This window comes from Nicotiana tabacum, chromosome 13 (assembly GCF_000715075.1).
Source record: "Nicotiana tabacum cultivar K326 chromosome 13, ASM71507v2, whole genome shotgun sequence".
Taxonomy (NCBI): Eukaryota; Viridiplantae; Streptophyta; class Magnoliopsida; order Solanales; family Solanaceae; genus Nicotiana; species Nicotiana tabacum.
Window position 1 is genome coordinate 92,652,483 of NC_134092.1, and position 25,867 is coordinate 92,678,349.

The following is a 25,867-nucleotide window of genomic DNA, read 5'->3' on the forward strand; positions in this document are numbered from 1 at the left end:
GAGCTAGTTGTGTTATTCTTTTGGTGAGCCCCACTCTTCATACCAATTATGAAATGGGCCTTTCAGTTGTGTTATTCTTTTGGTGAGCCCCACTCTTCATACCAATTATGAAATGGGCCTTTCTTACAAGAAAAAGTGGTCAAATTTGATGTTGAATAATACAAGATTATCCATATTTTCCCCAATACTTTGAAGAACAGGGTCATTATTCTGATGGTGAATCATTATTTTTTTTACACTCAAAACCTCCTACAGCCAGGTCTCTATCTCCAAGCTCAAATTTATCATCTCAAGGCTAAAAATTACCCTAAATAGAACTCAAACAATAACTAATTACACCATCAAGTTGAATTTCCAACTTTGTCGAAACTCCATTGTCACAACTCATCAGTAATCCTTCTTAAATCATCAATAACAATACCAAAGCTCCACACCAACCTCTTGATGTTTAAACAAACCTAGGTATAGAGAATTTAACTCATAAACCATTTGCAACAGCATTGTGGTGATCAAGGTAGGGTTATAGTGGTTGAGGGAGTGGTCCTCTAGAAAAAGGTAAAATGGTGATTAGAAAAAAATGGTAAAAATGAAGATGGGATAGAAATCGTTGTATAAGGTGATTTTTCTGTGTTCATTTTAGAGGGTCATAAGAGTGAGAAGTGGCGGTAAAGTAATAATGATCTTCAAGTGATGTTTTTGAGAGTCGATTTTGAGGATGAATGAAGGCCGCCTAGAAAAATGATGGATTCTAAATAATTTCACAAAGTTTAGACGTAAATTTAGATCATTTGACATAATTCAAGGAAAATTTTGATTATTTTTTCTTATAAACTCCCCTGTTGTAAAGCTTCCGACATTATTAATAAGGGCAAATTCATCCCAGTTAGATAAAGACAAGAATAGATGTAACCCCATCGGTTGGAGCAAAGTTGAATCCTTTCGCAATTGTTGGATAAATTTAGACTTTTTTGCTAGAATTAATAATTCTCATTGTTTTTGCTGGAAAATCACGAAAGAAAGAACACGGAGAGTGAGAAAAAAATGCCTAAAAGAATGGTGGTTTGTTGATGGTCAAAGTCAGAACCACCCCAATGCCGAAAAAAGAATCTAGAAAAGAAAAACAATTTCTTAGAAGAAAAAGGATATTAAAAAAAAAAAAGTGAACAAATCAGAATTTCTTAAGGGCCCGAAAGTAGCCCATTCAAAGTCCTAATAATTACTCTTTCTTAATTACAATTACAACAAGAAAAATAAAAAAAGAAGTAAGAAATAAGAAAGAAAAAGAAAAAAACAAGACATTCACAACCACAGTGGCCTCCTCTCTCCCTCTATGTTCTACCCCTTTCCACATTACATAGAGAATTTTTCTCTTTCCTCGTGAGTGAAAGTTCCAATCTTTATTTAATAAAAAACAAAATAATCTGATAATGGGTGTCTTCCATTGCCATCACTGTTGAAAATCTTCGATTCAAGGTATTTAATTTGATCCCCTATTCTTCTTATTTGGAGTTCTTTGACTTTTTGCATATTTGTGTATTTTCTTGAAAACCCACTATTCTTTTTAGTATAGATTGGTAATCTAATGTGTTTACAATGCAAATTGATTTTTGGCTATATTGTGGTTACGCAGATTAATGGTGTCTGCATTGATTGATATATGCACAAAGTCTGGAACTTGTGGCAGTCCTCATAATAGAATAGGTCTGAAACTGGGGTTTGGATTTTGGAATAGTAGTAATTTGATTAATATTTTGAGTGATAGTTCTTTTGGTTGAGTTATAATTATTATAGCAATAATATGTAAAGGGATGGTGACAACTACATTGAGAAAGTTTGTATACCCTTGTTGGAAGCCTTCGATAGAGAATGAAGGTGAGAATAGCAGCACTAGAGGTGGAGATCCAGATGGCCGGGTTGATGGATTGTGGTGGTACAAAGATTCGGGGCATCATGTAAATGGCGAGTTTTCAATGGCTGTAATTCAAGCAAATAGTGTGTTAGAGGATCAGTGCCAGCTTGAATCCGGGCCATTGAGTTTGGTGGATACAGGTCCTCAAGGGACCTTTGTCGGAGTTTATGATGGCCATGCTGGTCCAGAAGCTGCCCGCTTCATAAATGACCGCCTTTTTGAGAACCTCAAGAGTATGGTTTTCTTCTTCTTTTTTTCAATGCTTTGCTTCAATCATAAAATATAACCATTCCGTTTCTTATGTTGACCTACATGTATGTGCTCCAGAAGCAATTTCTCTTTGTTTCTTGCAGTAACTCTTGTAATCCCGTTTGTGTATATGTACGGACCCATATATGCCATGCCTTTTGATTTTGATATACATAGGCTCATTTTGATATATGTATTTCTGAATGATTGTATTGAATTTTTAGGTTTGTTACATACTTTTGAGTTTCTTTTACATAAATTTTAAATGAAATTTCAGGTTAAAACCTTTGTATGGTTTCCATATAACGTGCTTACTGAAAGGAAAGCTTTTAGCAGCGGGAACTTTTTTATTCTAATTCCTATCGAAGAAACTAGGACAACTTTAGACTGCTTTTAGCTATTTCTGGCATAATCAAGACCATGATTGAGTTTAGGACATTTGGGACTTTTTTTTTGTTAGGAATAACATCCTTTTAGAATGTCCTCTGCAAGTTCTGACAGAGAACTAATATGGGTTCCGCATATCCGAGCTGTATGGGGGATAACTTAGGAGAAAAATGTTCTTCTTGTTCAATTACCTGGAAGAATAGACAAAAGAAAGAAAATTATAGGTGTTTGACTAGAGATGAAAGCTAATGGTGTGACGGTCTATTATGCATGCATAGAGTATCTTTCAAAAGATTTGAGTCAGACATAATGGCTACTATCCAGAATTTTCATTCTCAGGAGTTCTTTGAAAAGAGTTTTAATGCCACTTGTGTGGCATTGATACCTAAAAAGAGTGGTGCCAAGGAGTTAAGGGATTTTAGGCCTATCAGTCTCATAGATAGCATTTATAAACTGATCTCCAAATTACTCACTGAAAGATTAAAAAGGGTGATGCACAAATTGGTAGATTCACAGCAAATGACATTTATAAAAGGAAGACAAATCACAGTTTTGATTGCGAATGAGTGCGTAGATTCCAGAATCAAGGAGAACAGGCCAGGAATTATGTGCAAGTTAGATATTGAAAAGGCATATGACCATGTTAATTGGGAATTTTTGCTTGGAATTCTCCAAAAGATGGGTTTTGGTAGGAAATGGATAAGCTGGATTAGATTCTGTGTAAGCATTGTCAGATTCTCCATCTTGATCAATGGATCTTCTGAAGGCTTCTTTCCTTCTGAAAGGGGCTTGAGACAGGACGATCCCTTATCACCTTTCTTATTCATACTTGCCATGGAAGGGTTAAACAATATGGTAAGAACTGCACAAGGCAATGGATGGATTAGGGGCTTCAATGTGGCAAAGATCCAAAATGACAGGTTGGAGGTTACTCATCTTCAATATGCAGATGATACCCTCATTTTCTGTGATGCAGATGAGAACCAAGTAAAGTATTTAAGAGTTATTCTTATACTTTTTGAAGCCATTTCTGGGCTTCATATTAATTGGAGAAAAAGTCAAATTTTTCCAGTTAACGAGGTGCCAAATATTCAGCTGCTGGCAGAGATTTTGGGAGGTGAAATTGGTACTATTCCAACCATATATTTGGGGATGCCTTTGGAAGCAAAGAGCAAATTCAATGACATCTGGAATGGAGTCCTGGAAAGATGTGAGAAAAAGTTAGCAAGATGGAAATTAAATTACATTTCTATGGGTGGTAGATTAGTTCTCATTAACTCTGTGCTAGATGCTCTCCCTACGTATATGTTGTCCTTATTTCCTATACCTGCAAATGTAGAGAAAAGGCTGGACACCTTGAGAAGAAATTTCCTCTAGCATGGAAATAAAGAGAAGAAGGGTTTTCATTTAGTCAAATGGAAAACTTTGACCTTCAGCAAAAAGAAGGGAGGTCTGGGGTTCAGAAACTTAAGAATGCAGAATAAAAGTCTTTTGATGAAGTGGCTTTGGAGGTTTACCGGGGAGGAACAAGCTTTGTGGGGCAAGGTGATAAAGGCTAAATATGAAAAGGAAGAATTTTGGATGACTAAACAGGTGAACAATGCTTATGGGACCAGCTTGTGGAGAACTATAAGGAACCAGTGGCCAAATTTTGCGGACAAGCTGAAATTCAATGTAAGGGATGGCAGAAAAACTCTTTTTTGGGAAGACAACTGGTTGGGAATTGGTTGTCTTAAGAATCTTTTTCCAGATATTTATGCTCTGAATCAACACCATAGAGCTACAATATATGAACTTTGGGGGCACAGGTATGGAATCTCACATTCAGAAGACCTTTATATGACTGGGAGTTGCCTAGAATAACAGATTTCTTTAGCACACTGGAGCTATGCAAAGGACTGCAGGAGGGAGAAAATACATTTAGATGGAGCCAAAATAACAGTGGGAAGTACACAGTCAGTTCAGCCTATGAGTACCTAAACCAGGATGGAGGACAAGTCAATTTATGGCCTTGGAAACACATTTGGAGGGTTAAAATACCATATAAAGTGGCATGTTTATCTTGGTTGGTAGCTAGAGAAGTTGTTTTAACACATGACAATTTGAGGAGAAGGGGAATACCAATTTGCTCGAGGTGCTACTTATATGGTCAAGAGGTAGAGACAATCAGCCATCTGTTTCTACATTGTAGAGTGACTAGACCGTTGTGGGATTTCATCAACCTCAGGGGTATTAGGTGGTCAATGCCAGGAAGAACATCTGAACTCTTGTCATGCTGGAATGTAGGGGGGAAGTGTACTACTTCAAACAAAGACAGATGAAAAATTGTCCCTGCAACTATTTGGTGGACAGTATGGAAGGAGAGGAATTCAAGATGCTTTGAGGATACAATTAGCTCTACTCAGAAAATTAAGATGAATTGTATTCTTCTTTTTTGTTTTTGGTGTAAAGCAGAGTATAGTGATGATTTAGAGTCAATTTTACAAGTCCTAGACTCCTTGTAAGAAGTGCAAGGATTGTAATAGTGAGCCTTGTAGGTTTTTGTAATCTCCATCTTTTGGCCTTGTGCTGAAGATTGATTAATATACTGATACATGTTACACTGTCAAAAAAAAAAAAAAAAAATTGAGTCTCAACATCACTATTTATAAGTCCCTCAGTATTTTAAGACTGTTTTATAAATATTGGATCAAAGACCATCAACAGATTCTTCTTCTATAAACCTTATTAAAGAAATATACTTATTTTATATAAAACATACTATTATGTATGATTTAGCAGTGGAATCTGGACATTTTTACCCAAATTGCCAACATTTTCATTGTTAAAAATCTTGGAGAGTTAGATATTTTGTAAACATTAACTTCCTCGAATGATAATATATGTAAATTTTGAAGAAGGAATGCTGTCTGTATGTATGCATTAGTAGCTTCTGTTGGTTTGACTCACCTTTTTGGAAATCAAAAGAGAGCGGATAACACATATGGTTGCAAGAGAAGAAGCTTGTGCTCTTAGGATCAATAATGTAGAATTTTCAGGTTCCTTGTCCATGAAATATTATCTGATTAAAGTTGAAGCATTAGTAGAATGTTCTGTTTGGCATTTGGAATAGTTTTTGAAGATTACTGATGCATATGTTACTCAGCTAACAGCTATTTGTATTGCAGAATTCACCTCAGAGGATCAAGGAATGTCAGCTGATGTCATAAGCAAGGCATATTTGGCTACAGAAGAGGAGTTTCTTTCTCTAGTGAGAAAGCAATGGCTAATTAAACCCCACATTGCTTCTGTGGGATCATGTTGTTTAGTGGGTATAATATGCAATGGGATGTTATACATTGCAAATGCTGGAGACTCTCGTGCGGTATTAGGAAGAGAAGAGGGGGATCTGAAAGAGGTCAAAGCTATTCAATTGTCGTCTGAACACAATGCGAATTTGGAATCTGTCCGGGAGGAACTACGCTCTCTTCATCCTGATGATCCACAGGTAGTGGTATTAAAGCACAAGGTTTGGCGTGTGAAGGGTATTATACAGGTGAATTCCTTTTAACTGCTGTAAACTTTCATCTTATCATACTTCTAATTGTGTAGATATTAATTAAATGGAATTTTGTCTTAGTTATAAGGTTTGATGCACCGATCGCTATTATGCCTCTGGACTTAGGACCACAAAATGGTTCACTCTCTCTCTATGGCATAAATATAGGAATGGCATCTTGAATATGTGGGTCCATTTTATTATATCTGGGTATTATGTTGTTGTTGTTGGGACTTTCAAGTCTGGACCTCTTACAGCTCCAAATATAATTTTTTTGTTTTTCGGAAAATAAAAGAATGTCATTAACCAAAGTTGTACACTCAAGAGAAAAGAGAACAAGACACAACCTAGACTAAATCTGGACAAACGGTCCCAGACTTGAGCTAACTAGCACCTGAGAAACAATATCTACCCCTCCTACTCCTGTTGGACTCCACTATCTAGTTAACAGATAAACACGATGATAAACACGATGGATAAAAATTCAACTGGATTAGTTGCCTTTTAATAGCATCACTGCTCCTCTGTGTATGCTGAAAGCATCTGTGATTTCTTTCCTCCCATATATGGTATGTTGCCATTCTATATACTTAATTTGTAGCAGATCTTCCCCATGCATTTGCCACCGTTCAGCTAATTTCATCCAATGTCTTGCCAATTGCTAGACTCCTTGCCATTCTAGTATCCTATTCCAAATGTTTGCACAGAATGAACACTCAAAAAATAGACAGGAAATACTTTCCTCTTCTATGTTGCACAAAGGATATATTTGACTATCCCTCTTTTGCTAGCCTGTCTTTGGTAGATAACCTGCCATGCAATGCTAGAGTGAAAACAAAGGTCTATTTAGGTATCCCTTGGTTGTTGCATACTAGTCTTCTCCAGTCCACCTTTTGAAAGAACCCCCTCATAAAGTTATACATTTTACTTGTTGAGAAGTCCTGTCGGAGATATGGTAAAGTATATCCAGCAGCTTCCACATTGGTCTTTGCTTTCATGATCTTCTGAATTACCCATGATGCTTGCTTAGCCTGAACTTCCTCACTTGGCTTTTCCTTTATGTAGTACATATGAACCCATGTAACCCACAATATGTCTTTCTTTTTGCAAAGATTCCACAATGACTTACAAATGGCAGTGTTGTTCCAGAGTGTTATGTCAGTTATATTCATCGCTCCAGTAGCCTTGGTCTTACATAAAGTATCCCATGCTATTAGTGCTTTCCTGGAAATACCAACTTCCCCAATCCACAAGAATTTCCTGCATATAGTCTCAATGTGTTTGATTATTTTCTTTGGCAAGATAAAGATTTGTGCCCAAAATGTTTGAATTAAAAAAGACACTCTTTATTAATTGAATTCTGCCTGCATAAGATAAGAACCTTGCTGTCCAACTAGTTACTCTTCCAATCATTTTCTCAATTAGCAGCTGGCATACGGAGCTACTGATAGCCTCTTGGTGCTAAGTGGCACTCCAAGATACTTAAAAGGTAGGTACCAAGCACCTCCGGTATTTGTTGTTGTACCATTGGATATACCCCCACTGAAATAGACTAAGCTTTTGGCACTGTTAGCTATCAATCCTGATGCCTTTGAAAATTCCTGGAAGCATTGGAACAATATTTTGACAGACTTAGCTTCACCCCTGCAAAACAGTAATAAGTCATCAGCAAAACCTAATTTCACCAGTTGCATTTTGGCACATCTTGGGTGGTACCTGAATTCAGGTGTTGCTTTCAGAGTCTTCAGCAATCGACTAAAGTATTCCATGGCTAATACAAAGAGAAAAGGAGACATAGGGTCTCCTTGTCTCAGGCCCCTCTTAGCTTCAAAAAGTCTTGAAGGCTTCCCATTAATTACTACTGAATAAGTGACAGTTCTTAGGCATACCATGATCCATCTCACAAACTTCTGAGGGAAAATAATATTAATTTCTTCTAAAAGAAGCAAAAAGGGAATGCTCTTATGCTAAACTTCTGGAGGGAAAACGGAAATCTATTTGCTTTTATCCTAAGCAAATAGATTTGCACGATGTGGAAAATATGGAAGAGATATAATATTAGTTCTTCTGTATATGATGGTTATTATCTAATGCACTTTTACAGGTTTCAAGATCGATTGGTGATGCATATTTGAAGAGAGCAGAGTTTAATAGAGAGCCTTTGCTTCCTAAGTTCAGAACTCCTGGAACATTCGAGAAGCCAATCCTTCTTGCCGAGCCATCAGTACTTGTGCACAGACTCCTTCCTTCTGATCAGTTTCTCATATTTGCATCAGATGGCTTATGGGAGCATCTCAGCAATCAAGAGGCCATTGACATTGTAAACAGCTGTCCACATCATGTACGGTCTTACTTATGTGTTGTCAAAGTTAAACTCTCTGTTTCTTGTTCTCTTTTCTTCTCAATGGTTAATCTGGCTTGCTATTTTGGCTCAATGGACGAGATTCTTAATTATGTTTCTATTTTAAATAAAGGTTTTGGAGAAAAAAAAAAGTACAATTGAAAAGTTGGTTAATGATTTAACAAGCCACTTTCAGGAAAAAGGGAAAGAAAGAAAGGAAAGTATACCAAGGAATTTGTGGAGGAAAATAACAGGTAGGGCAATCAATTTTGTTATTTTTGGTTTCAGCAAAAGAGAAAAAGAAGTAATCGGCAGAGGTTGTCTGCCATGGTTTCCAGTTTCTAGACATAATGCCCATGCTTATATTTTTAGTAGACGAAAATAATTTGCAATAGTATCCACTATGGCTATAAATGTGGTTGTGTATGTTTCTTTTGTTTTCTTGAAAACCTGTCTTCTTCAAGGAAAAGCATTTGACCGACTGCTGAACTTTCTTATGGTTATTCTGTGTACAAGTTGGTTATTTACTCCAGGTGGACTAATGTTTCTTTTTTTTTTTCTTTTTTGAAAACCTGTCTTCTTCAAGGAAAAGCGATTGGCCGACTGTTTAAACTTGCATAATGTTATTGTGTCCAAAAGTTGGTTATTTTCCGAGTGGACTAATGTATTTCAAAATTGTGCAGGGTATTGCTAGAAAACTTGTCAAAGCTGCCCTTCAGGAGGCAGCAAAGAAAAGAGAAATGAGATACTCGGACTTGAAAAAGATAGATCGGGGAGTGAGACGGCATTTTCATGATGATATCACGGTCATAGTTTTGTTTCTAGATTCCCATTTGATAAGTCGAAGTTCCTTCCACGGGCCAGTGATCTCAATTAAAGGAGGTGGACATCCTGGAGATTCCAATATCTAGAATGAGTTACCTACCTTTTAATCCACTTGGGCTGATATATGTTGAAACATTTCTCTTAAAACAGAAAGAGAAAGGAGAAAAGAAAAGGACAAAAGTAGTAGTATGTGAAGCTTTTGCTTCTTGGAATCTCACCATAAATGGTAAGTTGATGATTATGCCTGGAAAAAGATTCTGTCAAAACTCTCTGCTGATTGGCATATGAAACCTGGAATGTTATGGACTAAAGTGGTGAGGTAGAAAGCAGAAAATGACAAGTTCAGTTTTTGAAGAGATGTTTAAAACTCAAAAATTCTAATACTTGAATTTCATTTCCTGAATTAAACCGGTATTCTGTCAAAAAAATCTTTTGCAAATCAAATTTTTGCGCTCTATATATATACATGTTCGCAGTTATTTGACTTGGAATTTCTTTGTATCTCTGTATATGCATAGGTCTTATTCCAATATCTTGGAAAGTAAGGTGAGCTACTTATCATTTCTATCGATATTACTTAATTCTTTTATGCACAATAGTGTGTCATAGGTACTATTTCCACACTGAAATGGTATGGTATTTGGATATGTTCTATGGGGATGTTCTTGGGTAGAAATATACTTTTGGCCCTGTCAGCCAAAGACCTATTTCCGAAATGTTTTCTTTTCTTTTCTCAAAGATAGTTACACAACAGGTGTAATTTAACCTATTGCAGCAAATTTTTAGTTTATTGCCTTATTTTCCAGTCCCAGTTGTTATGAGTTGCTACATGTAACATTTAGGTAACCTGATTGTGTAATTCTTGTACATCGTTCGTGTATATAAGTGAAACTCCTGTCAAATGGCTTTTTCCCTACTTGTGAAATTTAAGGATACCTAGTTTTTTTTTTTTCCTATTCTTTTTTTAGGTGTTAATAAGTTACAGCCAAATGATTGGTAGATTTAGAAGTATATCTGGCTTGTACTGTTCTGTGCTTTCAAACATTGTGTAGAAATTATTGGAAATCCATAGCTGTGGAATATTAGGTGCCAAAATCAGCAAATGATTTCCCTATTTTTCAGGTATGTTTAATTAGTGAATTTTCAGAAATCACTATTGTTTAGTGGCTATTAACTTCATATAGCTACCATATATATATAATTACTTCCTATAATTACTATTCAGTTGTTACAGTAGTGTATTCACATGTATTCGTGCTGTTGTATTCATGAATACAGCAGCAAAAAGCGCCTAAAATCAGGGGAGTCCAGTTGTACGCACATGTATTCACATGTATTCGCACCATGTATTCATGAATACAACAGTAAAAAAATACCTAAAATCAGGGCAGTCCAGTTGTACGCGCATGTATTCGCGCTGCTGTATTTATGAATACAACAGTTAAAAAGTGCCTAAAATCAGGGCAGTCCAGATGTGTACACATGTATTCGCGCCTTGTATTCATGAATACAGCAGCAAAAAGTGCCTAAAATTAGGGCAGTCTAGCTGTACGCGCATGTATTCACATGTATTCGCGCTACTGTATTCATGAGTACAGATGTACACGCATGTATTCACATGAATACAGTAACGGCAATCCCTTAAAAATAGGTATGTCCAGCTGTCTAAGAGAGAGGAAAAACATAAATAGCGTATTTCATGCCTCAATGGTAGTATATACCATAAAATACTTATTTTGCTATAAAATATAAAAGGTAACTATAGAAAATAATATTTTAAAATAATTTTGATTTATAATAAATAGGGTATACCTTTGTTATAGGAGGTAAAATTTTCATGTTTAATACATGACGAGCTCATAAGAAGAGGGGAGTGGGGTAAATATAAAAAGCAAAAACCTTGTGAAAAAAAGGTATGATTATTTTGTAAAATTATGAGTAACATGATATAAAAGAACAATATTCCAAATTATAGGACCCCGCAAGCCATCCTTTGTGTAAGCAAGCCTCGATATGCACTGGGTTTTTTTATGTGAAGATATGATGATTGAAGATGTAAAAAGAAGAAGAGGTAATGTTAAAATTACATGAAAGAAAAATTTTATAATATCTCAAAATTCAGACATATCAAACAAAATATAGAAAATGATAGAAGTTGAAATTTATATAGATGATACCTACTAAAAAACTTGTTTATTAGAAGACTCTTAGTATATTAAAGTTATAAGTACTTGATAAAATTTAAATATGAAGTATTTTTTATATAACATACAAAAATATATATACAAAATATATATATTTTTTCGCCTATTATTTTGAAAGCGGCTATACAGTGTCATTTTTACAAAATATTATGGACCTAAAAAATCAATATGACATTGATAATTCATATTGTCAAAACCAACTAACTTGAGATTGAGGCTATTTATCGTTAGTTGTTGCACGAAAATCAACTCGAGAATACCTTGTTAACCCAAAATCATGAAAAGCTAACAGAATATATATATGCAGGTCCTTTGAATGTCACATTTTATTGGACTTCAAGGAGAAGGAAATTCTGTATTTGCTCGTGCTTATATATATATATATATATATGTTACGATGTTCTAAGGGTTGATATACATGGACGCCACTATTGTTTTATCATCACTTCACTAGAATTAGACTTTAAAAAAACAGCTTTAATATATATGAGATACTTATATTTGACAAAAAACCATCCCACACCCAGAGTACACATTAGTAAATACAAAAGGAAAGAATTTTTTGTTAAAAAAATACTAATACAAGGGCAGAATTTTGAGGAGGTGTGCAACTTCTTCATCACAACTACAAGCATCACAACGAAAATCATCATCATCTTCGTCGTCACTGTCAAAAGAAGGCCATTGACGCCACTTATTTTTGTAAGAGCGCTTATAATGAAGGGTGCAGCAATATGGGTTTTGTGCCAAGAAAATTGGATTCACTACCCAAATACTATTCAATATTTCAACCAAGTTTTTTCGGTACTCTCCTAATGCTCTCCTCATTGGCTTGTTTGCTTTCATTTTGCCAATCGCAGCTATGCCATTTTCCTTTAATTCTCCACCTATCAAAACTTGGATTATGCTTATTACATATTCTGCTCCAAGGTGTCCTCCTTCTGCAGCTTTAACTAGGCATTCTATTGCATATTTTGGCCTTTCTTTCCGAAAGAAATCAATCTAAAGTCGCAGAAAAAAATACTTAAATATCCAAAGGAAGAATAAGTTAATATATTGATATATATCTTGTAATCAAAAGCCTTTTTTTAACAGAAATAAAAAATAATAGGAAATGATTCTATTAATTGATTAATTAGCTAACTAATTAGGGATGAAACAACTAGAACGATATTTTTCTTTCCCGCAATATTTAGGAAAATTAGAACAATAATGTTAATTTGAGTACACGGCAGTACTTTTGCATGTTAATATCCTTATGTATTCTGAATATTAAAAAAATTAAAAATCGATTTGTTACTTTCCATGCATCGATATAACTAAGTAATAATACAATTTTATTGTCCTTTTTCTTTTTTTCTTTTTCTTCTTTCCCTCTGGGATGTAATATAGTTTCAGCTGAACCCAATACTTTTGGTGCAAAGTGTAAATTTATGTGTAAAAATTATTATAATTATTATAAATAGTAGATATAAACTCTCATAACTTTAAAAATATAATGAGTTCAATGCTAAAAACTTTAAATATTCCCCTGAAACATATCACATATACCATGCAAAAATACATTCATCCACAATAAATATTAATTGGACGAAAGAAATCAAAAGAAGTATAGAATGAATTACGCGAAAGAATATATTACTTACCACACCTTTTCGGTACAACGCTTCAGCATTCCCATTCTCTCTACACATTCTCATGAACAAAGAAACCTTTTTTTCCTTCTCTTCCTTGTCTCTTTTCCATGGAGGTCCTAGAGGGAATTCCTCCATTGACATGTGACGATAAATATATTGATCGTTCGAAACTCCATTGAAGATTTTACAGCTAATCTTGCAATGCATATATATATATATATATATATATATATATATAATATACATGTCAAAAGAAAATTAAAAACAAATAAGAAAATATATAGAATGCAACATGTAGAAACAATTAATGTTGACGAAATACAAACCTCAGCTTGGCATTGATATAATCTGTAAAAGAAGAGAAAGCAACTCTTGCAATAACTTCAGAGAGCAGCTCATTCGGAAGAGATTTGATATTGGAGGAATTGACAACTCTCTTTTTTAGCTTTTTGTTATATTTTGTTGGTCTGTTTTTCATTATTTCTCTTGATGAATGACTTATCACCATTGTGATGCCTAATAGTGGGGAAAAAAGAAGATTTTATAGTACGTAGCTGATCAATCTCCTATATATTTTCCTTGTTTGAGTAGAATTCGGTGTTAGGAAAAAGAAAAGAACTGAAATTTTTTGTTTAGTTTCTTCAACTTTTCTGTTGTTATCAGGTGGTATCGAGAAATATAAAAAAGTACATAGCGCCGCTTGTCCACTCCTTTTCCTATGCGTATTTGGAACAATCTGTCCACTTTGTAAAAAATCAAAAAATTGGATTACTAATTAAGAAACTTCTTTTCAATGACTTAATATATAATTGGTAGTATAAAATATTGAACCAGCTTCCGGATTTCTAGTTGAAAATGAAAAATAACTCAAACTTTGAATGGTATTGGGTGTTGGGAAAAGAATTTCTTACAAAATAGCCAAATATTGTTAGGAGTCCTGAATTTCTCCGTATTAGAAGGTGATATAAATTGCACCACTATTTCACTCCTTTCTTATGTGTACTTTATTTTCTCATCCCTTTCCTATGTGTACTTAGGGACTAGTAAGTTTCTTGCCATTATAAAAACTTTCTTTCCACTTTGTAAAACAATGAAAGTTTTATGAACATCAATTTTTCGATAAAAGAAAGGACTCAATTTTAGAAAACTCAATAACATTTCTATAAAGTTAGCTTTCCGCTCTAGTAACTGGTAAAAAGTAACTTTTAAACTATTGTCTTGACAATATAAACAACTTTTACCTATCAATGTATCACCAGTTGTTACAAAATTAGGTTTATCACACAGAGTTGCATGTTATTGTAACAATATTAGGAATATGTATCTCAAAAGAATTAATACAACTAGGAATGGAGGAAATATATTAGTGCTCCCGCATTAATTATATCATAAAGGTATTAGTTTCACTTTTTTTCATAAGAAAAAATACAATAGTAAGTGCATTATTGCATAGAAGTATATTTTCCAGTTAGAATCCAGATTACACGCTGCTGTTGAGAGACTTCATTGTCTCTCTGTTAAAGAATGTAGAGGAAAACCGAATAGTGATGACATCCTGCATCGTCATTTATCTTTCTGTCTATGTCTAAACCAAATATATTTTGGGACATTAGAATTGAGTCAGTAATTTCTTCCACCGTCCTCAGGAAGACAGCTTCTCCTTGCACGCATCATCAGTATGTATCGCTTAGTGGTCAACAGCAAGAAGCATAAGCCAAAATTGCTACATTAACAATACTTTCCATATTTTTCTCATATACACGACCAGAGACCATACAGCGAGCCATGCTGATATATATAGCAAGATCACACCAGAACCCACAAGAGTTCCAACCCCAGATAAACTAGAGAGAAATAAGTTAAAAGAGGTCAAAGAATTATTAGATTTCAATCACGGCTCATGCAAGAGACTGAAAACAGAAAGTTACCTGATATCTCTGGCTAGCAGGAGGATGGTCAATGCAGTCATCTGAGTTGCTGTTTTCCACTTCCCCAGGTTATTCACAGCTACAGCCTGAAAACTTTATCAGTTACTAATGCAACAAATAAAGCAGGAAAGTATTAGTCTACAAAATACCATGGAAGGTGGGTCTTGAACCTCTGAAAGTTTACCACCCTGAGAAGCTGCCCATTCTCGAACTGCAGACATAGTAATCTGCGAAACAATTTTGCAATTAGATAGATTTCTGAGGCACAAGGAAGAGACAAATGGAAAGAAAAAAGAAAAATGTATCTCCAATTACAAGATTTATTTAGTATATCACCCTTTCAGTTACAGCAACTTCCATGTTAAATTATACAAACGTGTATGACAAAGTGTTAGAGTGTGTCCTAAGGAAAGAAATAATTGTTGACCTAAAATTCAAATGCCAAGATATGATGAACATTTCAACTTAACTGTTACCTAAGTTTCTCAAACTGTACAATAAGAGTTCACATCCATATTCTCAAGAGTGTTTGCTAATTAACTTACCCATCCACATGACTTTGAAGAAAAGCATATTTTCCCGGAATCAAAAATGATAACCTAGATATATCAAAAATGATACTACCTTCTTTTCCCGGAATAAATCATAAAATCTTCCATTTTGTTAACACAAAGAAATTGAGATATGGGGAGGGGGCACAGAAATTATTTGCTCTTTTGCACCAAAAAAACCATTTGTGACAGATAAATTTCTACTTAAGTAAAGCTTCATAGAGAGGAAATGTAGAGTGCTAATACGATCAAAATCTTTCTAGAGGAACACTCACTCTTTCTACTTTAGAAAACACCTTTATTTTGAGTTTAAGAGACAGAAATATAGCAACTTACTTCAAAAACTGTTTGGAGAAAAGAACTATGAATCTCAAATAACTAATTTGCCCAAATCTATCTATATCTATCTATATAGAATAGGAGAAGCAAAAGCATTATATTACGACAAGTGGCATTGTTAATGCAAATAAACTACCTTTCTAGCTAAAATGTTTTTTGAATTTTAAATTTTGAATTAATTAGTTACTCTACTTGAATTAATAAATATAAATATCTTATAAAAAAATATTAAAAAAAATAAACAACTCATTCAGATTGGGGAGTAGTTTCAAGTTGGAGTTTTAATATTATTTTAAAATAAAAAATAAAAAATTACCAATTCAAATAGAGTAATTTCTTCCTAATATAGTAGTCTCTTCTCTCTCTCTCCATATATATATATATATATATATATATATATATATATATATATATATATATATATATATATATATATATATAAAGAGTAGTAGATAATTATATGATGCCAAGTGGCATAACCATAAGACGACAAGTGTAGATTTTTAGGAAAAAGCTCCAACAAAGTTGGAGTTTTAAAAGTATTTTAAAATAAAAAACGAAATTAAAAAAAAAATAAAAAGTTGCCAATAAAAAGTTACACTTGGCGATGTGGCAATAACACCAAACTGAAAGAGGACACATGGTTGTTCTGATTTTATTTAATTTTTTCTTCCCATACTTTCTCTTTTTTCTAAAACTCTCCATTAACAAACCTTCAAACATATGCCTCCGGTTTTGATAAAGATAGCTTTTTGGACAAAGTCGCCGGTGATAGAGACAGGGATAGAGTTTCACAAATCCAAACACGACCATCAATGGTGAGTCGATGGACGGATCAACGGACTAGCGGGACACCCGCAGTCATCAAGAGGTTTGTCTTAGTAGCAATCTAGCAACAGAAAGTCACCGAAGACCGTTATACAAACCACCGAAAAGTCAAGAAGTCACCGAGATACAACTATCTTTTAAGGAGGAAGGATCTGGGTTTCCGAACAAAAATGGTTGAGGAACACAATAAAGAATAATCTTGCTCTAGCTGCAAATAAAATTAAAATACATACAAGGAAGTAGGTATAGAAGAAGTTGTTGCTACTTTTGGTTGAAAGAGTTCTGATCTCTTACAGACGAATGATACTATGTAGTTATACCATTACAAAGCAAAATAGTTTGAACTTCAAAAATGGCATGCGCCTGTAATCAAAAGAGTATAGTATATATTATTGAACATAGTTTGAACAATATTTTGGGTATATAAAGTTCTAATTTGTTGTAGATTATTGGTCCACATAGCCTGAGAGTGTTGAATTACAAGGTTTGCTGCATCAGAGGTCACTGGCAACGAAGAAAGAAGAAGAAAGAAATTCTTTTAAATATTTTAGTTAATCACGTGCTCAAGAGCAAGTGTAAATCACTCTTTGTGCCACCTCAGCATGAGGTGTTTAATTGGCACATTTTGTACACGGTTAAAGTGTCTAACATGTAATAGACTCAGTTAAAAGTGCCTAAGTGAAAGATAGTGACAAGTTTAAGGGGCTATCTATATATTTGGCCTTAAAAAGACACATTAGTAAATGTATCATACTAACTACTTGCTAATTTAATAAAGAATAAACAATTTATTTGATTACTATATGTTGTGTATCCTTTGATTTTGTATAGATTTTGTTCTATTTATGTACACTACATAAAATAATAAAATAATAACTAATATTTATTAAAATAATATGATATATCAGATCATAATTCATAATTTTATAAGATTAATATTCTATCAATTAATCCGCGCATCGCGTGGGTTCTAACGCTAGTTGTTATTAAAACAAAAGAAATGAAAGATGCAAATCCACAGTGGAAAGAAATTTATGTCTTGCACACATGTAATCCTAATCTAGTGACTCTAAATTATTACGGAATTAACCATAAGTAACTAAAGAAGGTCAAAGAAAATACAATTACAGGGACGTATACAGCTTATCACTCACCTCCCTGCCTATTATCGCAATTGAAGGGACAGTTAATAGCCATGGCAACTGTCCAAACACACTGGACTCCAACGGTCTGGTGCACAGCAAGACCAAGGTGGCAGCAACCATTAGCTGTTGCAGTCGAGAAGACAGTTATATAAAAAATCCTAACATCATCCTTACAAGAAAATACACCACCATGTCTCATGCTTATAACCTGCAATTTTGCTAGTAACCAAAATTGCAGGCAAGCATGACAATCCAATTGAAACAGAACAATAGAGAATACCTTGTCAGCGACTGGATCTAAAAATGCACCAAAGGCAGTTCCTAAGTTCATCTGGGCATGTCAAACAATCTAAGATTGTGATATCCAAAATATGGGAAGTAAGAAATCCAGAAGAGATGATAATATGAAACCCAAAACAGCAGAAATGAGAACCTTGCGAGCAAGGTATCCATCAAGCCAGTCAGTTATTGCTGCTGCAATAAATATAGCCGTTGTAGCAGTTGGGCCCCACCAGCTATCAACATAGAATGCTAGATTAAACAGAGTACAAGATCAGTTTTCTTCATACAAAATACCAATTGCAAACAATGTATACTCTCATTTATCAGCCTGAGGTTCTGCCACGAATCGAAGAATGCTACTATACAAATTAAAACAGATCTTATGTTTTTATTACCTTCAATCAAAAAAAGAAAAACAAATCTTCTATTTCATCACATTTTCAAGACGGCTGGATAAATAGAAAGAACTTGCACAAAGGATTGTCAATCAGTAAACATTTCAATGACCTACTCATGCATGAAGCCACCAGACACTATATTGACACTGGCACTTGTGACCTATGGAGGTCCACCTATATTAGCTTCATGCATAGCCAGTCCCAAACCCAGATAAAGACGAGGTCTGTGATAGGTTGATGGTCAGTGTATAAAAATTCCTAACAATGATGAGTCTCTAAATATTGAAGGAAGGGGCTAAACATTATGAAATAGATTAGAGGATTTATATAGCTGGCCTAACTAGTTTGAGCTTCAAGCTCAAACTTATAAAGCTAGTTTGAGCTTCAAGCTCAAACTTGAAGGAAGGGGCTAAACATTATGAAATAGATTAAAGGACTTATATAGCTCGCCTAACTAGTTTGAGCTTGAAGCTTGATTGTTCAATTAACTTGTGACCTAACTAGACCATGTCCAACAAATTTCCAAAAGGAACTTATAAAGCTATACCAAATCAAACAGAACTATGCAAGTGGAAGAAACTAGATGCACCTATATGGTTCCGGTCAATAGCCAACAAGAAATAACAACTACACCTTAGTCCCAAACAAGTTTGGGTCGGGCGATATGAATCCTCATATCTTCCGGTCAGTAGCCAACGTAGTTTATTAATGCTATACTTAGTTGCTTACTGGAAAGCTTTGTAACAACTCAGAAGTGACCTGCACAACGTAGTGCATAAATATCATCAATTTGCGGAATCAGACCGAGTTTGCTATTTTCTACTGAACTTATACCAAAATTTGCAAAGGTGTAAGCTTTTCCAGTGTCTTAGACCACAAGCAGCCATACTTCAACAAACTTCGAGTAAATATTCCAAATAACTACTGCATTGTTTTCGGACATGAACAAAATTTGTGATTTTTCAAGGGACTAGCAAATCACGATAATGCTAGGTTTATTCCTTGCTCAACACCGAAATAGACCCCTCCAGTGGAAGCATTCTCTTTACTATTTATACCGGTGGTGTCTAGGCCAGTGGCGGAACTAGAAATTTATGCAAGGAGATTCAAAAAATAATCAGGATGTCACAATTGGGATTTAAACCTATAACCTAAATTAACTTTTGAACCCCCTTCACTAAAATACTTGAACTTTTCTTCATATCAAGGGGATCCAACAGCTCACATACATCCAAAACTATCATTTTTACCCTATTTACTTAAATAGTGCAATTTTTCGGCGAAGCGGGTTCGGTTGAACACCCCTCATACTATTTAGTTCTCCCACTGGTCTACGCTAGCTTATACACCTCGACTATTCTATCAGGTATTACCACCTTTTGCCATCATAGGGACCGGGTAACTCTACGTCTCTACCTACCAAGATTTAGGCAAATGGGAATAAATCATTTAGTGTTTTTTGTCTTCGCTAGAATTTCAACTCTGGTCTCCAAGGCTTTCACCCACTTCATTAACTGCCAGGCCACTCTTTCGGGTGCTTCCAGAGTTGAAGGTCTTGTTTCACGTTTATCAATTAGGTGCTTTTAGAATGTATTTGGAATAAGAATGTCAATCAACGACACTCTCTCAATCACAAAATTGTTGTCCTTTTTGATTACTAAGAGTCAAAGGTGGTGCTCTTTGATTAAAATTTTTAAATCTATTATGTCGCTATTTTGAAATAAAAAGAATTACAACTTATAGCACTTTTCATGCGGTGTATTAATACATTATTTAAGCTTCAGAAAACACTTAACAAATTATGGCAAATGTAAGACCAAAAGCAATCAATTGATCCTCCTACAGTAAAAAGGACCAAAATTATGGGAAGAGTATATTTAGGCCAAAGGCGTTCTCATTTCAACAATCCCAATTTTAATTACTTCCAGTATCCCCCACATCTATCCATCTCGTTATAACCTTCTATATTACATTCCACATATAATCCACAACTAAAAGACCAGATTTTAGTTACTTCACCCAACGTCTCTCCCACTAAAGCCAATTATGAATTTATCCACAAGTATTTAATTAAGGGAAATCTAAATTCATCAATCATCAAAGAGCATACATTTTTTAAAATTCATCCAGCAAAAATATCAGATAAAAATTCATACAGCAAAAATAGTTGAGAAACTTACTGCTTACAAGAAGCGGAACAGCAGCCACGCGGCCAATTGTTAAAATCGTGGGCAATGTCAGTAACTTCTCAGACTTCGATGGCGGCGGTGGTGGAGATGCTTTTTCACGGCGGAGATCATCCTCCTTGTGATCAGGTGCGGGGCCCATCTGAGTAGTAGAAATACTTCTCAATGGAAAATTAGCATATCCCTTATCCAAAAAACCTAACAATTTCTGACGGTGACGAAAATCACCGGACGCCGGAATTGAAATTGAAGAACCCCACCAACAGCGGCGCGTATAAGTGGGCACACTTACGGCGGCGGCGGCGGTGGCGGAGTTAGAGGTGCCGGTGACGGAGGTAAAAGAGCGGAAGAAATTGTAGGTCTTGTGAGAATAAATAGAGGTCACAACGTTGAGTTTAAGACCACCGGGCATGTTGTAGTAATACTACTACTAATAGGCGACAGCTGCTTAAGGTTAGTAAAGTTGGGGAGTCGTAACAACTAAACAAACATCAAAGTACTTTGTTTCTTCGAATTGAAGAATGGAGTGGGGACAGTTAAAGAGGGGATATCTCTGCTTTTTCACTGATATTTCTTACAAAAAGAATATGTCCAAATATTTGTCCTTTACTCGATACTCATATCTGTACCCTCTTTTGCTGAAGTAGTACTAAATTACAAGAAAATCATATGTATTCTTCTAATAGTTATAGTGTTAGTATCAATTTATGCGTCTTTCAATTATTACTTTTTACTCGTATAATTACCACATAATTTTACCTATTAAAATTTAGTCGGAATTCGAACTCGGTTCTCACTAGACCACGCCTTTAAATGTTAAACGTGCTAATAATTTGGATCCTCATATTTTGGAACAGGGCAACCTCTTTATTTGGTTGTCTTGGATAGATCCATGAATTGGGATATCCCAACTTCTCTATAGCTAATCTCATCATTTATACTACAAATGATTTTCGAAACTAATTAATATTTGGAATTAAACATGAGATAAAATAATCATGTATTTTATCTCGGAATTATTAACCCTTATCCCACACCTTTAAGGAGTTATTTGGTTAGTAGGAATGTAGGATAAGGGATAATAACTATATAATTAGATGCGGGATTATTTTATCCCGCGTTTGGCTAAAATTACAAATCTAATAATTAGCAAACCCATGATTAATTTATAGTCTTATACTACAATTGTGATATTATTCTATCCACTTTGAGGGTGAAATAATAATTTTAGAATTATTTAATCTCGGGACAAAATACTACAATGACAAAGATGCCATTTTGCAAGGCTTTCCCCCAAAGCCCTTTAAAAATTAAAGGTTAAAATTTAAAATAAAAATGTATCCCAGCTTATATAATATACACCAAATACATATTTTATATTATAACCCATAAATTTTATTTTTAGTCCAATGAACCAAACATCTCCAATAAAAATATATCCTTGAAATAATCCAATCACTATTTAATTCTTATATTATAATCTTGTCATTATAATTTATTCCCCAACTAAACAACGATTAATTCCAGGGGCATCTCTAAAATATCTAATGGAGGATCAATTGATGAATGATATATACTCTAATACAACTTTACAAATTTAAAAAGAATTAAATTAATTTACTATTAAAATTTAAATCTTGATATGTTACTTTCTCATATAATTTATTTTAAGTGATTGTGTTATTTCCCATCAAACAAAAACGATATTTGCTTAATATATTTACGTATGTTTTTTTTTGGGTTGGGTGGTGGGGGGGGGGGGTTCATCTTAACTCCTATTGTTTTTACTGTAGTTGTTTGTTCAGTGTGTATCAACATTTTACTGAAATTTGATGTGGTCCAGTAGAGTACAAAAAATTAATTAACTAAATTAAGTGACAAAATAAGAAGATCAACTTAGAAGAAATGGAGTCTCATCGAGAATTAATTTTATAATGAAAAAAAAAGTAGTAGAGTATATAACAAAGTGCTTGTTGCTTAAGAATAGACTTTAAATAAAAAGGGGTCGGGGGATCACGGATTATACTGCTACACCAAATAGGCAAATACATATATACCAAAGTAATAAATATCTGACATGTTTGCTTATATAAAGTTTATAATTTTCATAGTTAAATAATATTTATTTATTTTTTGAATTGTCATTGTGATGAATTAACATGGTTGTTGCTCCATACACCATGCAAACACAAACATTTTTCAAAAAAGTATTGCTTGTCGTACATGTTTAATTAACTTCATTTAAATTGGACTGTGAATGGATCTCAAGGGTGCAAGAGTAGGTTGTGGGTAGGATATTAAAGAACCCGCATCTTACCAACTCTTTACCCATATTCGCTTTTGGACACTATAATTTCAACCTTCTCCCTGCCTACTCCTAACCTATAATCCTATATATGGTTTTCGGCACTAAACTTCAACTTATATCATTTTGGGTGTCAACATTTGCAATACGATACAATTACACATTTACAATTATGGGCTCAAAATTTGATATTCATTAAAATATTTGCGCTTGATCATATATATATATATATATGAGTTTTGCTAACTTACTACGTAGTTATAGTAGGTTAGCACTGTATACATATTTATTTTCCATAAAAAAACCCTTGCACCATTCCACCAATGAATAAATGAGAGGGATGTTTTTGTCTTTCCATCAAAAACTAAACATAGTTCCCGTTTCCCCTTTCTCATTTACACGTTGCTCTCTCCATCTGCGAATAAAAACTTGAGGCATTTGAGTGTCTTACAAATTGTTTGCATTCTATCATTTTCTTTCTCTTTTTAATTTAGATAGTCTCCATAGAAATTAAGATTTGAATTCTTTAGATTTAGTGTGAATAATTTGGATATATATTTTCTGTCAAGATTTTTTGAGTAAAAAAGATATGAAATAAGCCGCAGTCACAAGCATAAAATTGGTCAACCGATTAAAGATAAACCATAATCTCTTTTCTTGAAAATATTTAAATATTTGAGCTAAATAATTTTCTTTCCTCTGTTTTCCAGCGCCTCTTTTTTTCTTGCAATGGCTACTGCAAATTTTCAACGAGATCTTCGTTGCAGTTCAATTGAAAATGAAGAGATGCACAATCCAAATTCCAAACACATATTATCCATGAATCATAAATCCTAGTCGACAAGTTCTCTTACAAAGAAAAAGAAAAAGAAAAACAGAAGAGAGAGAACAGAGGGGGGCGCCTCGACTAGGGAGAGAAAGAAAAGAGAATACGGAAGGGAGAATTGGGTTTAGATTATAATAAAAAGACAATAATGCCCCTCCTATTAATGTGTGGTTTGTTTGTTGGTTACGGGGTTTTTAGGAAAAATAAATATATATACAATGCTAACCTACCGTAACTATTATAATAGATTAGCAAGACCATATATATATATATATAATCCGCCTATGCTGTAGCATGTACTACTATATACCAGTGTTCATCTTTATGCATCCATTTGTTTTCTCTCTAAAACTAATCCCTCAATGTGGATATTTTAGGTGGAATTGGAGTTATCGTGCCTAGCTGCCACACGCTAAAAGTAAACATAAATTTGACAGTGTTGCTATACATTGATTTAGTAAAACGGTACTCCACTTTCATGAGAAAGTTATTCGTAAAATACGTGTGATTTTTTTAATGGGTGCTAGTTTTTTCAACGTTCACCTTCTACACATGCAAAAAGAATCTATACGTAATATGATTTCCACTGATCAAGAGTAAAGGAGAGTATATATATATATATCATAGGCAACCCCACAACCCACACAAGCACAGTCTAGACGCTATCAATTTTGCTGATATCATGAATTTCAGTTCTGTTTTACTAGGTTTACAATTTTTCATTCATCTTTTATCCATCTATCTATATATATCTATATTATTATAAAAGCATGAATGCTAAGCGTTAAATCTTGAACGATAAAAATATCATCGAAATATTGATTGACTTTTATGTCCCTAAAATTTAAATTTTGTTTTTCAAAAAGATAAGGTATTGGATAGAATAGTAATATTAACCTCATCAACTATGTCGAATTCTGATTCAACTAAAATTTTGCTTCCCTAAATTTTGGTCAACTGGCCATGAATTTGAAATCGTTTCCAATTCAAATTGACAATTTTTTTCATTTCAATTAACCCAAAAACTTACAATTATCCTTTTTCTTTTATAAATCAAAGTTCCATCTGGATTACACAAGGAAAAAAATAAGAATGCTGTAATAAAAAATTATAAACGTCGTTGGTATTTTATTTTGAGAAGATAAATAAAGAAATTAAATTATAGAAGCCATAAAAGCTACGGAAAGCATATATAATAGCCACCAAATGTGTTTTATAATTACTCGGCTACTAAATAGTCAATTCTTTTAATATTATTATTATATAATTCTTTCCGAAGGTTAAGCAAACTTGATTTTGTAATTCCTACCTTCGTCTTTATCTTATACAACGAAAATCGGACTACAAGCTAATACATACTTTTAGTATTTTATTAACTTGAATACATATCTTATTTATAAGTGGATGTCATAAAGTTAAAGATATTTAGCCATGCATCAAGCTAAGTCAATAAATCTTTAATTACATCTCCTTGATAAGTAATTGGGTAAAAATTATATCGGAAAGTCAACTTTATTTTGAATTTTTATAAATAACCAAATATGCAAATTATAACTAATATTTATACTTAATGTACTACATGAAAAGGTAAAAATTGCAAATTGTTATAGCATCGTCAAGAACTATGTTTCAATTGTTGGATATCGTCTTAACCTGCAAATGTTAAGTACTTTAGATAGTATTTGTTCTTATAGCATAATAACAAATAGATCATCTTTGCATGTTAAGACGAACATCCAATCGTTGAAATTCAAGTTTTATGTTAATGTAATAACATTGATATTCAAAGCAATTCTTTCCTCTTGTATATAAAATATTTTAATAACTTTAATTTATTGTTATATCATAAAAATAATTGACTGAAGATTTACGTGCAACGCACGTATATAGAGACTAGTACTATAATTAAAAGCATGAAAACCCTTAGCGAAATGTCATTCCCTTTCTTACCCATTAAAAATTAATTTCACATTAGATAAAATAGTTATT

At 33.8% G+C, this 25,867-nt stretch overlaps 3 protein-coding genes across 5 annotated transcripts; 1 reads left to right on the forward strand and 2 right to left on the reverse strand.

Moving 5' to 3' along the window:
* The first annotated feature begins 1,243 nt into the window (after positions 1-1,243).
* LOC107779152 (putative protein phosphatase 2C 38) lies at positions 1,244-9,725 on the forward strand. 2 transcript variants are annotated; one of them, XM_016599508.2, is made up of 6 exons: positions 1,244-1,473; positions 1,631-2,142; positions 5,713-6,080; positions 8,188-8,424; positions 8,621-8,678; positions 9,108-9,251. In XM_016599508.2, the coding sequence occupies exons 2-6, from the start codon at positions 1,809-1,811 to the stop codon at positions 9,116-9,118; spliced, it is 1,008 nt and encodes a 335-aa protein (XP_016454994.1). In that variant the 5' UTR covers positions 1,244-1,473; positions 1,631-1,808; the 3' UTR covers positions 9,119-9,251. The 2 variants fall into 2 exon arrangements, with proteins under 2 accessions (XP_016454994.1, XP_016454992.1); XM_016599506.2 differs by lacking the exon at positions 8,621-8,678 and having other exon boundaries at positions 1,250-1,473; positions 9,108-9,725.
* Positions 9,726-11,934: 2,209 nt separating this feature from the next.
* LOC107779154 (putative F-box protein At1g67623) lies at positions 11,935-14,339 on the reverse strand. The gene is made up of 3 exons (XM_016599511.2): positions 13,417-14,339; positions 13,100-13,280; positions 11,935-12,455 (listed from the first exon to the last, which is right to left on the reverse strand). The coding sequence occupies exons 1-3, from the start codon at positions 13,596-13,598 to the stop codon at positions 12,030-12,032; spliced, it is 789 nt and encodes a 262-aa protein (XP_016454997.1). The 5' UTR covers positions 13,599-14,339; the 3' UTR covers positions 11,935-12,029.
* Positions 14,340-14,471: 132 nt separating this feature from the next.
* Positions 14,472-21,325, reverse strand: LOC107779153 (CDP-diacylglycerol--glycerol-3-phosphate 3-phosphatidyltransferase 2). 2 transcript variants are annotated; one of them, XM_016599509.2, is made up of 7 exons: positions 20,742-21,325; positions 18,315-18,412; positions 18,162-18,212; positions 17,891-18,004; positions 15,168-15,245; positions 15,019-15,104; positions 14,472-14,934 (listed from the first exon to the last, which is right to left on the reverse strand). In XM_016599509.2, exons 1-7 carry the CDS (start codon positions 21,157-21,159, stop codon positions 14,814-14,816), a joined length of 966 nt encoding a protein of 321 aa, XP_016454995.1. In that variant the 5' UTR covers positions 21,160-21,325; the 3' UTR covers positions 14,472-14,813. The 2 variants fall into 2 exon arrangements, with proteins under 2 accessions (XP_016454995.1, XP_016454996.1); XM_016599510.2 differs by having other exon boundaries at positions 15,189-15,245; positions 20,742-21,319.
* Between the last annotated feature and the right edge of the window lie 4,542 nt (positions 21,326-25,867).

What these genes read in the sequence shown, in the direction of transcription:
- LOC107779154 (XM_016599511.2), bottom strand. Translation starts at nt 13,598, where the DNA reads ATGGTGATAAGTCATTCATCAAGAGAAATAATGAAAAACAGACCAACA. An exon ending in TATATCAATGCCAAGCTGAG is followed by an intron (nt 13,281 to 13,416) that starts GTTTGTATTTCG and finishes TTGCAAGATTAG; the next exon opens with CTGTAAAATCTTCAATGGAG. An exon ending in CGTTGTACCGAAAAGGTGTG is followed by an intron (nt 12,456 to 13,099) that starts GTAAGTAATATA and finishes CTGCGACTTTAG; the next exon opens with ATTGATTTCTTTCGGAAAGA.
- LOC107779152 (XM_016599506.2), top strand. Translation starts at nt 1,809, where the DNA reads ATGGTGACAACTACATTGAGAAAGTTTGTATACCCTTGTTGGAAGCCT. An exon ending in CCTTTTTGAGAACCTCAAGA is followed by an intron (nt 2,143 to 5,712) that starts GTATGGTTTTCT and finishes TTTGTATTGCAG; the next exon opens with AATTCACCTCAGAGGATCAA. An exon ending in TAAACAGCTGTCCACATCAT is followed by an intron (nt 8,425 to 9,107) that starts GTACGGTCTTAC and finishes AAAATTGTGCAG; the next exon opens with GGTATTGCTAGAAAACTTGT.
- LOC107779153 (XM_016599509.2), bottom strand. Translation starts at nt 21,159, where the DNA reads ATGCCCGGTGGTCTTAAACTCAACGTTGTGACCTCTATTTATTCTCAC. An exon ending in TGTTCCGCTTCTTGTAAGCA is followed by an intron (nt 18,413 to 20,741) that starts GTAAGTTTCTCA and finishes TGTTTAATCTAG; the next exon opens with CATTCTATGTTGATAGCTGG. An exon ending in TAGATCCAGTCGCTGACAAG is followed by an intron (nt 18,005 to 18,161) that starts GTATTCTCTATT and finishes CGACTGCAACAG; the next exon opens with CTAATGGTTGCTGCCACCTT.